We start from the raw sequence: 15782 nt of genomic DNA, 5'->3' as shown, positions 1-15782 counted from the left end.
ACAGTAAATTTCAGGGGGAAATTCCCTCAGGCCTCAGACTGGAGGGGAAGAGTGTTCTGTTCTTTTTAACAAGTTGTGCCCTCAGGAGAAACCAGTTCAATAGAACCAAACCTGCTGGGGTTTTATCGGAACCTAACTGATATGGAAGGCAAGAAATACCGAACTCTTATTCATACACACACACACACACACACACACACACACACACACACACATATATATATACTGGGAATTGAACCAAGGGGTGCCTTACCACTGAGATATATCCCAGTTCTGTTTATTTTTTGAGACAGGGTTTCACTAAATTGGCCGTGAATTTTTGATCCTCCTTCCTCAGCCTCCCAAGTTACTGGAATTATAGGCATGTGCCACTGTACCCAGCTATAGTGATAAATTTCATGTGTGGCTTTGGGGTCTAGTCCTCTTAATTTTTTAAAAAATATTTTATTGGTATGTTATTATACATAATAGTGTGCTTCATTGTTACATGTTCATACATGCATACAATATAACAATTTAATTTGGTCAGTTTCATTCCTCAGTACCCCTCCCCTCTAATCTCCTCTAGTTTCCTTCCTCTATTCTATTGATCTCCCTTCTATTTTCATAAGAACCCTATCGCCCATCTTTTTTTTCTTTTTTCTCCCTAGTTTTCACATATGAGAGAAAAAACCTTATCCTTGACTGTCTGAGTTTGGTTTATTCCACTTAACATAATGCTCTCAAGCTCCATTGATTTTCCTACAAATGTCACAATTTCATTCTTCTTTGTGAATAAATAAAACTTAATTGTATATATATACCACATTTTCTTTATCCATTTATTAACTGACAGACACCTAGGCTGGTTCCATAATTTGACTTTTGTAAATTGTACTGCTATTGTGAATTGTACCACTATAAACATGGGTATGTAAGCCAGCAGGTTGATAGCATCTCAGGAGGCTGAGGCAGGAGGATCACAAATTCAAGGCCAGCCTCAGCAACTTAGCAAGACCCTGTCTCAAAATAAAATTATCAAGGTCTGAGGATGTAATTCAGTGGCAGAGTGCCCCTGGGTCTAATCCCCAATATCACAAAGTTAAAAAATTAAAATTTTAATTTAAAAAAAGTGGGTATGCATATATTGCTCTTGTATGCTGACTTTAGTTCTTTAGGATAAGCACCATGGAGTATTATAACTTGGTAATATGGTGTTTCCATTCCTAGTCGTTTGAGGAACCTCCATACTGATTTCCGTAGTGGTTATACTAATTTACAATTCACCAACAGTGTGAAAGTGTTTCTTTTTCCCCACATCCTCTCTAGCATTTATTATTGTCTGTATTCTTGATGACTCCCATGCTAACTGGAATTTTGATTTGCATTTCCCTAGTTGCTAAATATGTTGAACATTTCTTCATGTATTTGTTGATAATGTGCATTTCTTCCTTTGAGAACTGTTTAATTCATTTGTGCATTTGTTGATAGGATTACTTGCTTTTTTGATATTCTTTATATGTTCAGAATATTAATCCTCTGTAAGAAGAGTAGCTGACAAAGATTTTCTCCCATCCTATAGGTTCTCTTTTCACTCATGTTTCCTTTTCTGTGAAGTTTTTTTTTAATTTAATAGCATATCATTTATTAATTCTTGGTGTTATTTCCTGAGCTTTAAGAATTCTATTAGGGAAGTTGTTGCCCATACCTATGTGTTGACAGGCTGTAGAACTTAAAAGTAGCAATGAATAACATGCTCAGGGCTCTACTAGATAAAGTAGACACAGAATAGATGAACGTGCTGAGGGCTCTAATAGATAAGTAGATAGGCAATGTAAGCACAGAGAGAGAACTCCTAAGGAAGAACCAAAGCAAATCAAAAAATCCATAATAGAAATGAAGACATTTTTTCCCCTAAGCCTTCATAATTTTATTGTTCCAGAAACTGAACAGTGTGGTACTGGTGAAAGAATAGACAAATCAATGAAATAGAATAGAGATCTCAGGAATAGACCCTCAAGATATGGTCAGCTGATCTCTGATAAAAAAGCAAATGGAACAAAGATAGTGTTTTCAACAAATGGTGCTTGCTATAGTAACTAGACATCTGTGTGCAAAAAATAAATAAATAAATCTAGACACTGACCTTCTGCCCTCCACAAATTGTATCACAGACTAAAGTGTAAAATGTGAAACTGTAAAACTTCCAGAAAAAGACATGATGCGGAACTGTGATCCAAAATATTCAAACAACTCTTAAAACTCAGCAGTAAGGAAACAAACAAATTGGCTAAAAATTGGCTAAAGACCTTAACAGACATCTCATCAAAGAAGGTATACAATAACTTATGAAAAAATGATCCACATCATATGTCATCAGTGAAATGCAAATTAAAATCATAATGAAATACCACTATGCACTTATTAGAATGGCCAAAATCCAGAGCATTAACAGTACCAAATACTGGTAAGGATGTGGAGCAACTGGAATTCTCATTCTTGCTGGTGTAAATGCAAAATGCTATAGCCACTTTGGAAAACAGTTTGATGGCTCTTAAGAAACTAAACACACTCTTGCAATATCAGTCAATAACTGTGCTTCTTGACATTTACCCAGAGGAGTTGAAAATATGTGTTCACACAAAACTCTGCACATGAATGTTTATAACAGCTTCATTTGTAACTGCCAAACTTGGAAGCAACCAAATGTCCATCAGTAGATGAATGGATAATAAACTGTTGTTCAACCAGACAATGGAATATTATTCACTGCTAAAAACATATGAGCTATCAAGCCAAAAAAGACATGGCAGAACCTTAAATACACATTACTAAGTGAAAGGAGCCAGTCTGAAAAGGTTACATAATTTATGATTCCAACTATGTGTGTGTGTCATTCTGGGAAAGATGAAATTATTGAGACAGTAAAAGGTTGGTGGTTGACAGGTGCTATGGGAGAGGGAGGAATGAATAAGTGGAGCACAGAAGATTTTTAGAGCAATGAGAATACCCTGTATGACATTATGATGATGGGTACATATCATTGTATATTTGTCAAATCCATAGAATGTACCATAACCAAAGTGAACCCTAAGGTAATCTATGGACTTTGGGTGATTTTGAGATTATGATGTATCAATGTTGGTTTATAGATTGCAACAAATGCACCACTCTGGTGGAGGATATTGATAATCGATATTGTATGTTTGAGGGCAGAGGCTATTTAGAATATCACTGAGCCTTCCTCTCAATTTTGCTGTGAACCTAAAACTTATCTAAAATAATAGTCCTTGAAAATAATAATGACGGGCTGGGGATATAGCTCAGTTGGTAAAGTACTTGCCTTGCAAGCACAAGGCCCTGGGTTCAATCCCCAGCACCACCAAAAAAATAAAACAGAAAATAATAATGATTGTGGATTTCATCTGCACCCCTCTTCATCAATCAAAAACATCTAAATACAAAAGAACTTCATATATTTAACAATTGTCTTCAAGTTTCTCAAAATCCAAGACAAAACGTATAAGAAAAACAGTACTTTCATTCAGATGGAATAAAATATTATACATAACACCTCAATATTCCTTCAGGTCCAATATATTGGTCAAGGATTAGTACATTTTAGAGTCAAAAAAAAAAAAACCAGAAATAGCTTAACTAGATCCAAGATAAACAAGGAGATAATCAGTCTAAGAATGCTATATGGACGCACTATGGAGAGAAAGGATCAACGGGCTTCCTAATATTTAGTGCACATTTAGTGAGTGAAACTTAAGGATCTTATTTCCTTTTTTCCATGTAAAAATCAAAGCATTTTGAACAGATGAGATGCTACCAGTGCTTCAAGCAATCTTAAAAAATTAAAACATAGGTATTGCTTCTAACTAGTCACTTTCTAGGCTCAGCCTGATTGGAAAGGTTTTGATTACCTGTCCTACCAAAATCTGCCAAGTGAAATTGGTCTGTGTCATTTGGTGACCTTTTGGCTAAGATTAAGTGAAATTTTATTTATAAGTTACAGTTAAATTGTCCTCTTTACACTAAACATAATAGCCATTACCATAGATTTCTGCTGTGATGTTTCTTACTCTGGACCTGGGAAAATAGACACATTGATTCTTGGATTTATTCTTAGATTACTGTCCTGACTTCCCACCCTGGAAAAGAAGTGGTCAAACAATTGGAGGAGGGGTTGAAAGATATCGACCTAGTCAGAGTCAGGAGACTTCAAGTTGTTGAGATCACAAAGGGAGTCCTGGAGCTTATGGACTCAGCATCTCCTGTTGAAGAGCCCAGCAATGATGGTAAGGGATTTTCTGTTGTTTTTGTTTTTGTTCCAAGATGGCATCTCATTATGTTACCCAGGCTAGCCTCAAAATTTACAGTCCTCCTGCTACAAGAATTTTTTTTAAATGAAAAAAATGGCAATAACTGTAATGAGTAATTTTTATGGGTCAGTAAGATTATTTTCCATAGTCTTTTTATGTTCTTAAGTAATAACTAGCATTTTTTATTGCAGTTCAGATGTTTTAGGTGTTCAAGTTAAATTTTGTAATAGTTATTTTATTTCAGAAATAATAGTTAAAACTAAAATATTATAGGTCTAAAAAAATAAATCTTACTTCATTCCCTAATCACTTTTAAGATTGTGATATCCTTACAAATGTTCCTTTCTATATACACACACACTTATACATACATACTTAATATTTAATGGGATCATGATATACCTAATATTCTATAACTTTATGTATGTTTTGATAATTATATTTGTAGCTCTATATCATTTTGTTTTATTATTGTGTGTCTGTAGCTAAGTTTGTTTAATCACTTATTAACTTTGCTATTATTTAATGCTGCGTGAACAGATTTACATGTAGGAATGGCTTCATAGGCTAATGACCAATGCAGTCACACAGACTCCTGTGTGCAGAAAGGACCCATGCTTGGGGTTTAAATCTCTTTGGTGGCTATCTTGAAATTCTTAGTAATTTTATGTTGGAATTTGTGTTTGGCAAGTGAAGTTTAATGGAACAGTGGAGCATATGCCAGGCCTTAGAGCATTGGCTCACACATGCCCTGCCTCCTTCCCACTTCCTCAGAATGAGTTCTCATTTGCCATTTCACCAGCCTCAGTGACCCTGCCCTTCCTACCTGCATCCATCCATCACTGCTAACCTCTGTTCCCCTGCTGGGCAAGCACCTGGACAACTCAGTCAGGATGGAGCACAAATACCTTTTGTGCTGAGTTGCAGGACCAGGATTCAGGTACCTGAGAAGGTCTATAAGTATCCTGATACCTGGATGTTTTAGTCAGTTTTTTGTCACTGTGACCAAAATACCTGGCAAGAACAACTTAGAGAAGTTTATTCTGGCTAATGGTTTCAGAGGTTTAGTTCATATTCAGCCAAGTCCATTGCTCTGGGCCAAAGGTGAGGCAGAATATCATGGCAGAAGGGTGTGGCAGAAGGGTGTGGCCACCTCCTGGTGGCCAGGAAGCAGGGCAGGAAGGGGTTGGGGCTGCAGGGAAGAAGAACCCTTAGAGCATGCCCCCTGTGACCCACTTCCTCCAGCACCTCACCTGCCTACAGTTACCACCCAGTTAGTCCATTTAAACTAGGATGGACTGATTAGGTTACAGATTTTGTAATATAATCATTGTATCTCTGAATATTCCTACATTAACACAGGAGCTTTGGGGGAACTCCTCATATCCAAACCATAACACTGAGTGAATGTTATATTACTAGAAAATTTAAAAGGAAAAACACCAAGACTTGATGAATAAGATGATTAACTTCTAGAGATCTACTGTACAACTTTATACCTATAGTTTACAATACTGTATACTTAAAAATTTTTTGGAGAATGGATCACATGTAAAGTGTCCTTACCACAATTAAACACACACATACACACACATACACGCACACACGTGCACAAAATAGAAGACCCACCATGATAGCTCACAAACAAGACCAAGGGAGAAAAAAGTTTTATATGGTAGTACTTTCAATGTTTTTTTAATGTTGTGTTTTGTTTTGTTTTTTGTACCAGAGATTGAACCCAGGGGCACTTAACCACTGAGCCACATCCCCAGTCCTTTTTTTATTGTTTATTTTGAAACATGATCTCACTAAGTTGCTTGAGCCCTCACTAAATTGTTGAGGCTGATTCTGCAGCTTCCCAAGCCTCTGGGATTATAGGCCTGTACCACCACACTTGGCTCAATGGTCTTTTTATCTGTTTTTGAACAAGGGGCTCTGCATGTTTGTTTTGCTCTGGACCCACAAATTATACACTTTGGGTATATAATTATACACTTGTACAAACATTTTCTGTGGAATAATTTCCTAGAAATAAAGTTACTAGGATGTAAAACTGTGAATGTGTGTGTGTGTGTGTGTGTATATGTATACATATATATATATATACATATTTATGTTTAAATATATACACATACATATTTATGTTTACATATATAGTTATTGCCAAATATATACATACATATATAGTTATTGCCAACTGAGTCTCCAAAAAGGTCATATCAATATACACTTCCATCAGCAGTAAATAAAACTCTCTACCAGTGATTTTTCTTGTTCTTTTTTATCTTTGCCAATCTAATGAGCAAAAGGAAATCATTTCGTTTTTAATATTATGCTTTTATTCTTGAATTGTTCCCAGGATTACATTAGAGGGCAAAATGCAGATAAGTACATATAAGTACATCTAAATCATCTAAAATCCTGCATTTCCTGGAAGAAATTTTATTCAAGTTCAGTCTTAGAGGACAAGCAGAGGTGGGGAAAAGGAGGAAAGGGCCACTTGGAAAGGAGACCCAGAGACATGAGAAAGTAAGATATGATTAACTTGTAGAGATGAGCCCATGGTTTCCCAGTTTCCCATGACCAGAATCTGTCAGACAGAGGTGGGAGCAAAGTTGTAAAGCAAGGCAAGGATTAGGTGAGAAGGGCCATGTATGCCTTGCTGGAATTTCTAAGGTCTTGGAAATTTATGGAACTATTTTAGTAAGTCAAGTACAGATTACCAATTATGAAGTTTAAGAGTTTTTTTAAACTAGTTTAGATTCATCCATTACTCAAGTTATAACTCATCCTCCTGCAGTCCTTTCTGGCTAAATGGGCCACTTCCAAGGTTGTGACACATGGAAGTGCCTGCTGTTTTGATCTCTTCCTTGTCCCACAAGAATATCTTCATTCTTTCTCCCTTTTCACTTGCTCCCTCCATAATTAATTAGAAATTTGGTGACTAAGGATGTGGTTCCTCTGTCAAATCCTGAAACATATGGATGTTTACAGCAACATGAGGCCACTGACATGGTTCTGGCAGGAGAGGGAGGGTAACCAACCTTAGCCACATGGTTTCCTTTTTTTGGGGGGGGTGCTGGGGATCGAACCCAGGGCCTTGTGCTTACAAGGCAAGCACTCTACCGACTGAGCTATCTCCCCAGCCCCAGCCACATGGTTTATGAGCTCTCAACTACTACGCATACTCTGCTTTTCCCAAGCTAAACTCCTCACTCACTCACTGTCCTTTCTATTCCCATACCTCTACTCCTGGTAGTCTTTTCCTCTGAATTCCTTCCCTATCCTCTTCCAGGAAAATCCTCCCACTTAAATCCTAATTCAGTTTCATGACTACCGTATTGATTTTCCTCTCCTTAGAACAACTATATCACTTGTGGTCTGCACCACACAATTCAGCACTTAATTATATACCATCCAGAATTGTCTACCATTGCTTTATTGTGCAATAATTTTGTCTGTTAATCTGAATTGTGAACTACTTGATAACTTTTCAATCTGCATTAAAGTGTAAGCACCCTGGAATTAGAAACTTGTTTTATCAATTTCTGTGTCACAGTGATAGCATATCCTAGATTATTAGAAAATATTTGTTAAATTAATTGATTACAGTGATACATGTAGAGACTATTTGACTCAGCATTCCTTACATCCCCTTACTTTGGTAACACTTCCACCTTCCATGACTCAGACTGAAGCAATCATAGATCTCCAGGACACTAATGAGTCCTTCCCATTGAATTCTCAAACTAGATCTGTGAGAGAGAAGCTCTTTTTCTTTCTTTTTGGTCAAGGACAGATAAGTCATCGATTTTGAAAGAACTTGTGTCTATAATAGCACAGAGCTCAGAGTACTCTGAGGCTGCCTGAAGTCTTTATTTAGAATAGTTAGTGGCTTGTGCTTATAGAAGAGCTTCTAAATGCAGGAAAGCCCCTCTTACCTTGTTTTACTGATATTCTCCCAGTAGCTTCCTATTTGCTTCTAAATAATTCAATATTTCATAAATTACTTATAATTCTTCTGTGGGCTAATTATATATGCCTCATTGTTTGAAATCTTCCTAGTTTGTTTGTGCTCTTCTCATATTTAATTCTTTTATTTCTTCAGTTTTTTGTTTTTGTTTTTTGCTTAATTTTGATGTTATCAGGGTATTAGCAACAGTAGTTTCTCTCACTCTGAGGAGGATGTGTCCTGCAGAATTAGGTTGCCTAACTGTAAATCCCAGGTATATCATTTCCTAATTGCACCTTTGGGCAAGGAATTTAGCCTTGTTAAATCATAGTTATTAATTCCTAACCCATGTAGTGGTTGTGGTTATTAAATGAGATCATTTATATTAATTACCTAGAACATTATAGGTATTTAGTAAAAAGTTAGCTATTCTTATTAATTTTTTATTCTTATTATTGATACTTATGAAAATTTTTGGATATGAGTGGTTTGATATATTTCTGAGACTTTTTTTTTTGTTGGTGCCACAGATTGAACCCAGGGCCTTACACAAGCTAGACAAATGCTTTACTGTGAGCTATACTCACAGCCCTGAAATTGGCTTATAATGACCAATTCCTAAGTAAACTGTCAATTACCTGAAACTAAGTCTGTTTCTTATACATCTTTGCATTACTAGCACTTAGCACTCTCCCTGACAAATGTTAGAAATGTTTCTTGAATAATTGAAAAAATATCAAATGATTTGGAAGAAGTTGAGGTTACTATCTATGATATCAACTCAAATGGGACATAAACACCCATAGCTTCCCTATGTAACCCATAGTATTCACACACTTCTTATATCTAATTAGAATATTTTAAGCTCTGATGAACATGAATATCAATTAAATGAAAATTGAACTTTTTCTTTTTTTTTGATCCTGGGGATTGAACCCAGGGCTCTTACCACACTAGGCAAATGTTCACCCCTGAGCCATATCTCCAGCCCTGTACTCTACTTTTTGAAGAGAGAAACAAATCAAAAGAAAGGTTGATATTTCAGACTTGTTTTGAAAGCAGTAGTGAGAATATATCCTTCAATCAGTCTAAATTCTGTCTTCTTCGGTACAGTCCTGCTCAACAAAAACTAAAAATCACAAAAAAGACTTGGAGACTGAAAGACCCAGAATCATTGAAGAAAGACTGAATTTAGAAATTAGGAAAGTAAATTCACATTTTAGAAAGTTTCTTTAACATGCTTAACTTTATTGGAAGTCAAGAAATATAAATTAAGATGGGATATTATTACGTACCTTGCCTGAATGGCTAACATAAAAGAATGAAATTACCAAGTGTCAGTAAGGGTGCAAAACAACAAAAGCTCTAATGCTTTGATAGTGGGAGTGTAAATATGGACTACAATTAAGAAATACTGTTTGGCATTATCTACAAAAGTTGAAAATATGCATGCTTTGTTTCAGTAATAAATAATTTCATTCCTAGGTATGAGAAGTGCATATGTGCACAAAAAGCATATATAAAAATGTTCACAGTAACTTTATTCCTAATAGCTCCTAATTGTATATGCTCCAGATTTTCACCAAGAGTAGAATTTGTGGTATATATATAAGCGTATTAATATATTATCCAATAAAGAAAATTAATAAAGGAAAGGTATACCCAAAAGCATTGGTGAATTCCACAAACAAAACATTAAGAAATAAATGCCTCCTGGATGATTTCATTTATATAAAGTTCAAAAACAAGCAAAATATTCAATGTGAAAAGTAAGACCAGGGATCCTTTTGAGGAAGAGGAAGAGTAGTAACTGCAACTGAGCAGAGATGGGGGCTCAAGAGTGCTATCTCAGGTGGTAGTTACACAGATGTTTCTGGGTCAAAATTCAATGAGTCGTATGTTTATGTTTCTATGTTTTAACCCTTGTCAATATTGGTCTTATACTATACAATAAAATGAATTTTAAAAATAAAAAAGTATCCTTTAAAAGATCTAAAATTAGAAGGATAACTTTATATTGCATTCACATTATTTAAGACTTTCTGTTCGTTTTTATACCTTTAAAGGTATAAATGGTACTTTTGTTCATTATTATTACTTGGTTTAACTTGTTCATTTTATTCTTTATTTTAAAATTTAGCTGAAAGATCCATCTGTGTGCTCTTTGTTGTGGCTTTTATCCTATGACAAGTATTTTTTTATTATAAGTTATATAGATTTAATCATTACAGAAGTATAAAAGAGAAAGTTCAAAATGACCCAAAATACCACTTTCCACAGTCAACCACTAACTTATTAACAGTGTTAAGACACAGTCTGCTGAATTGCTGTTGATACACGTACATGCATAGTGGTTAAACATGTAACAATATATTGTTACTATTTCCTTACAAAAATGTGACTAAATATTACTCAGCCATAATGAAGAAATAAATTAGGCATTTGATGGTAAATGGATGGAACTGTAAACTATCATGCCAAGTGAAGTAGGTTAATCCCAAAAAACCAAAGGCCTAATATTCTCTCTGATATGTGGATGCTAACACACCATAATGGGGGGGTGAGAATAGAAGTTCATTGGATTAGGCAAAGGGGAATGAAGGGAAGGGAGGGAGGATGGGAATAGGAAAGTAGAATGACTCAGACATAACTTTCCTATATTCATATATGAATACATGACCAGTGTAACTCCATATCATGTACAACCGCAAGAATGGGAATATATATACTCCATGTATGTATAATATGTCAAAATACATTCTACTGTCATGTGTAACTAAAAAGAACAAATTTTAAAATGTTCTGCATTTTATTTAGATATTTACTCATAATTATTAATTTATTTAGTAATTTTTTCATGTAGGCTTATAGCAATCTAATCCATTCCTTTTAACATCTATGAGATATTATATTATATTACTTCATTACCATTTATTTAACCATCCTATTGGATTTTTACAGTATAGAACCATGTGGACTTAAGTTACTTTAACTCTTTTTTTTTTTTATTGTAAACAAATGGGATACCTGTTGTTTCTCTGTCTGTACATGGCGTAAAGGCATACCATTTGTGTAATCATAAATTTACATAGGGTAATGTTGTTTGATTCATTCTGCCATTTTTTCCCTTCCCCCCAACCCTTCCACCCCTCCCCTCCCTCTATACAGTCCTACCTTCCTCCATTACTGCCCCGCTCCCTAAACCCAACTCCACCCCAACAGTAACCCCTCCCACCCCCCATTATGTGTCATCATCCACTTATTAGCGATATCATTCTTCCTTTGGTTTTTTGAGATTGGCTTAGCTCACTTAGCATGATATTCTCCAGTTTCATCCATTTGCCTGCAAATGCCATAATTTTATCATTCTTTATGGCTGAGTAATATTCCATTGTATATATATACCACATTTTCTTTATCCATTCATCAATTGAAGGACATCTAGGTTGGTTCCACAATCTGGCTATTGTGAACTGAGCAGCTATGAACATTGATGTGGCTGTATCTCTGTAATATGCTGATTTTAAGTCCTTTGGGTATAGGCCAAGGAGTGGGATAGCTGGGTCAAATGGTGGTTCCATTCCAAGTTTTCTGAGGAGTCTCCATACTGCTTTCCAGAGTGGCTGCACTAATTTGCAGCCCCACCAGCAATGTATGAGTGTACCTTTCTCCCCACATCCTCGCCAACACCTGTTGTTGCTTGTATTCTTGATAATCGCCATTCTAATTGGGGTGAGATGGAATCTTAGGGTGGTTTTGATTTGCATTTCTCTTATTACTAGAGATGTTGAACATTTTTCCATATGTTTGTTGATTGCTTGTAGATCTTCTTCTGTGAAGTGTCTATTCATTTCCTTAGCCCATTTGTCGATTGGATTATTTGCATTCTTGGTGAAGAGTTTTTTGAGTTCTTTATAGATTCTGGAGATTAGTGCTCTATCTGAAGTATGATTGGCAAAGATTTTCTCCCATTCTGTAGGCTCTTTCTTCGCATTGCTGATAGTTTCCTTTGCTGAGAGAAAACTTTTTAGTTTGAATCTATCCCAGTTATTAATTATTGCTTTTATTTCTTGTGCTATGGGAGTCCTGCTGAGGAAGTCTGGTCCTAAGCCGACATGTTGAAGCTCTGGACCTACTTTTTCTTCTATAAGATGCAGGGTCTCTGGTCTGATTCCGAGGTCCTTAATCCATTTTGAGTTTAGTTTCATGCATGGTGAGAGATATGGGTTTAGTTTCATTCTGTTGCATATGGATTTCCAATTCTCCCAGCACCATTTGTTGAAGAGGCTATCTTTTCTCCATTGCATATTTTTGGCCCCTTTGTCCAGTATAAGAAAATTGTATTTATTTGGGTTTGTGTTCGTGTCCTCTATTCTGTACCATTGATCCACCTTTCTATTTTGGTACCAATACCATGCCATTTTTGTTACTATTGCTTTGTAGTAGAGTTGAAGATCTGGTATTGCGATACCCCCTGCTTCACTCTTTCTGCCAAGGATTGCTTTAGCTATTCTGGGTTTTTTATTCTTCCAGATGAATTTCATAATTTCTTGCTCTATTTCTGTAAGGTACATCATTGGGATTTTAATTGGAATTGTATTGAATCTGTATAGCACTTTTGGTAGTATGGCCATTTTGACAATATTAATTCTTCCTATCCAAGAACATGGGAGATCTTTCCATCTTCTAAGGTTTTCTTTAATTTCTTTCTTTAGTGTTCTGTAGTTCTCATTGTAGAGGTCTTTCACCTCTTTTGTGAGATTGATTCCCAAGTATTTTATTTTTTTCATTGCTATTGTGAATGGGGTAGTTTTCCTAATTTCTCTTTCTGAAGATTCATCGCTTGTGTATAAAAATGCATTAGATTTATGTGCATTGATCTTATATCCCGCTACTTTACTGAATTCACTTATGAGATCTAAAAGTTTTCTGGTGGAATTTTCTGGTTCCTCTAAGTATACAATCATATCATCAGCAAATAGTGATAGTTTGAGTTCTTCTTTTCCTATTCGTATCCCTTTAATTTCTTTGGTCTGTCTAATTGCTCTGGCTAGAGTTTCAAGGATGATATTGAATAGAAGTGGTGAAAGAGGGCAACCCTGCCTTGTTCCAGTTTTTAGAGGGAATGCTTTCAGTTTTTCACCATTTAGAATGATATTAGCCATGGGCTTAGCATAGATGGCCTTTACAATATTAAGGAATGTTCCCACTATCCCTATTTTTTCTAGTGTTTTGAGCATGAAGGGGTGCTGTATTTTATCAAATGCTTTTTCTGCATCTATCGAAATAATCATGTGATTCTTGACTTTAAGTCTACTGATGTGGTGAATTACATTTATTGATTTCCTGATGTTGAACCAACCTTGCATCCCGGGGATGAAATCCACTTGATCATGGTGCACTATCTTTTTAATATGTTTTTGTATGCGATTTGCTAAAATTTTGTTTAGAATTTTTGCGTCGATGTTCATTAAGGATATTGGTCTGAAGTTTTCTTTCCTTGATGTGTCTCTGTCTGGTTTAGGAATCAGGGTAATATTGGCTTCATAGAATGAGTTTGGGAGGGTTCCCTCCTCTTCTATTTTCTGGAATACTTTGAGAAGTATTGGAATGAGCTCTTCTTTAAAGGTTTTGTAGAACTCGGCTGAGAACCCATCTGGTCCTGGACTTTTCTTTGTTGGTAGGCTTTTGATGACTTCTTCTATTTCATTACTTGAAATTGGTCTATTTAAATTGTGTATGTCCTCCTCGTTCAGTTTAGGCAATTCATATGTCTCTAGAAACCTGTTGATGTCTTCGAAATTCTCTATTTTGTTGGAGTATAGGTTTTCAAAATAGCTTCTAATTATGTTTTGTATTTCAGTCATGTCTGTTGTGATATTTCCTTGTTCATTCCGAATTTTAGTGATTTGGGTTTTCTCTCGTCTTCTCTTTGTTAGTGTGGCTAAAGGTTTATCAATTTTGTTTATTTTTTCGAAGAACCAACTATTTATTTTGTCAATTTTTTGTATTGTTTCTTTTGTTTCAATTTCATTGATTTCAGCTCTGAGTTTAACTATTTCCTGTCTTCTACTACTTTTGGTGTTGCTCTGTTCTTCTTTTTCTAGGGCTTTGAGCTGTAGTGTTAGGTCGTTTATTTTTTGAGTTTTACTTCTTTTATTAAATGCGCTCCATGAAATAAATCTTCCTCTAAGTACTGCTTTCATAGTGTCCCAGAGATTTTGATATGATGTTTCTTTGTTCTCATTTACCTCTAAGAATTTTTTAATTTCCTTCCTAATATCTTCTGTTATCCATTCATCATATAATAGCATATTGTTTAATCTCCAGGTGTTGGAGTAGTTTCTGTTTTTTACTCTTTCATTTATTTCTAACTTCAATCCATTATGGTCTGATAGAATACAAGGTAGTGTCTCTATCTTCTTGTATTTGCTGACATTAGCTTTGTGGCATAATATATGGTCTATTTTAGAGAAGGATCCATGTGCTGCTGAGAAGAAAGTGTATTCGCTCTTGGTTGGATGGTATATTCTATAAATGTCTGTTAAGTCTAAATTGTTGATTGTGTTATTGAGATCTATGGTTTCTTTGTTCAATTTTTGTTTGGAAGATCTGTCCAGTGGTGAGAGAGGCATGTTAAAATCACCTAGTATTATTGTGTTATGGTCTATTTGGTTTCTAAAATTGAGAAGGATTTGTTTAACATACATGGATGAGTCACTGTTTGGGGCATAGATGTTTATGATTGTTATATCTTGCTGATTTATGCTTCCCTTAAGCAGTATGAAATGTCCTTCTTTATCCCTTCTGACTAACATTGGCTTGAAGTCCACATTATCTGAAATGAGGATGGATACTCCAGCTTTTTTGCTGGGTCCATGTGCATGGTATGTTTTTCCCCATCCTTTCACCTTTAGTCTATGGGTATCTCTTTCTATGAGGTGAGTCTCTTGCAGGCAACATATTGTTGGATCTTTCTTTTTAATCCAAACTGCCAGTCTATGTCTTTTGATTGATGAATTCAGGCCATTAACATTCAGGGTTATTATTGAGATATGATTTGTATTCCCGGTCATTTGGTTCATATTTAAAATTTTTGACACATCTTGGTTCCTCCTTTATTTGACAGTTCCTTTAGGATAATTCCTCCCTTTGCTGATTTGATTCTTTGTTTTTTATCTCTTCCTCATGAAATATTTTGCTGAGAATGTTCTGTAATGCTGGCTTTCTTTTTGTAAGTTCTTTTAGCTTTTGTTTATCATGGAATGATTTTATTTCATCGTCAACTTTGAAGGTAAGTTTTGCTGGGTATAAGATTCTTGGTTGGCATCCATTTTCTTTCAGAGCTTGAAAAATGTTGTTCCAGGCCCTTCTAGCTTTTAGGGTCTGGATTGAAAAATCTGCTGATATCCGTATTGGTTTCCCCCTGAATGTAATTTGGTTCTTTTCTCTCACAGCCTTTAAAATTCTGTCTTTATTTTGTATGTTAGGTATTTTCATTATAATGTGCCTTGGTGTGGGTC

At 35.5% G+C, this 15782-nt stretch overlaps 1 protein-coding gene across 1 annotated transcript in view; it reads left to right on the top strand.

Moving 5' to 3' along the window:
• M1ap (meiosis 1 associated protein) overlaps window positions 1-15782 on the top strand; it is a 104782-nt gene that overhangs the window by 37065 nt on the left and 51935 nt on the right. Inside the window, exon 3 of the mRNA XM_047522886.1 lies at window positions 4115-4283. Coding sequence (XP_047378842.1) covers window positions 4115-4283 — 169 coding nt within the window. The remainder of the gene's footprint in view (window positions 1-4114; window positions 4284-15782) is intronic.

Source organism: Sciurus carolinensis, chromosome 13 (genome assembly GCF_902686445.1).
Source record: "Sciurus carolinensis chromosome 13, mSciCar1.2, whole genome shotgun sequence".
NCBI classification, from domain to species: domain Eukaryota; kingdom Metazoa; phylum Chordata; class Mammalia; order Rodentia; family Sciuridae; genus Sciurus; species Sciurus carolinensis.
Note: the sequence above shows the minus strand (reverse complement) of the source record. Positions and strands in the feature narration are given on the sequence as shown.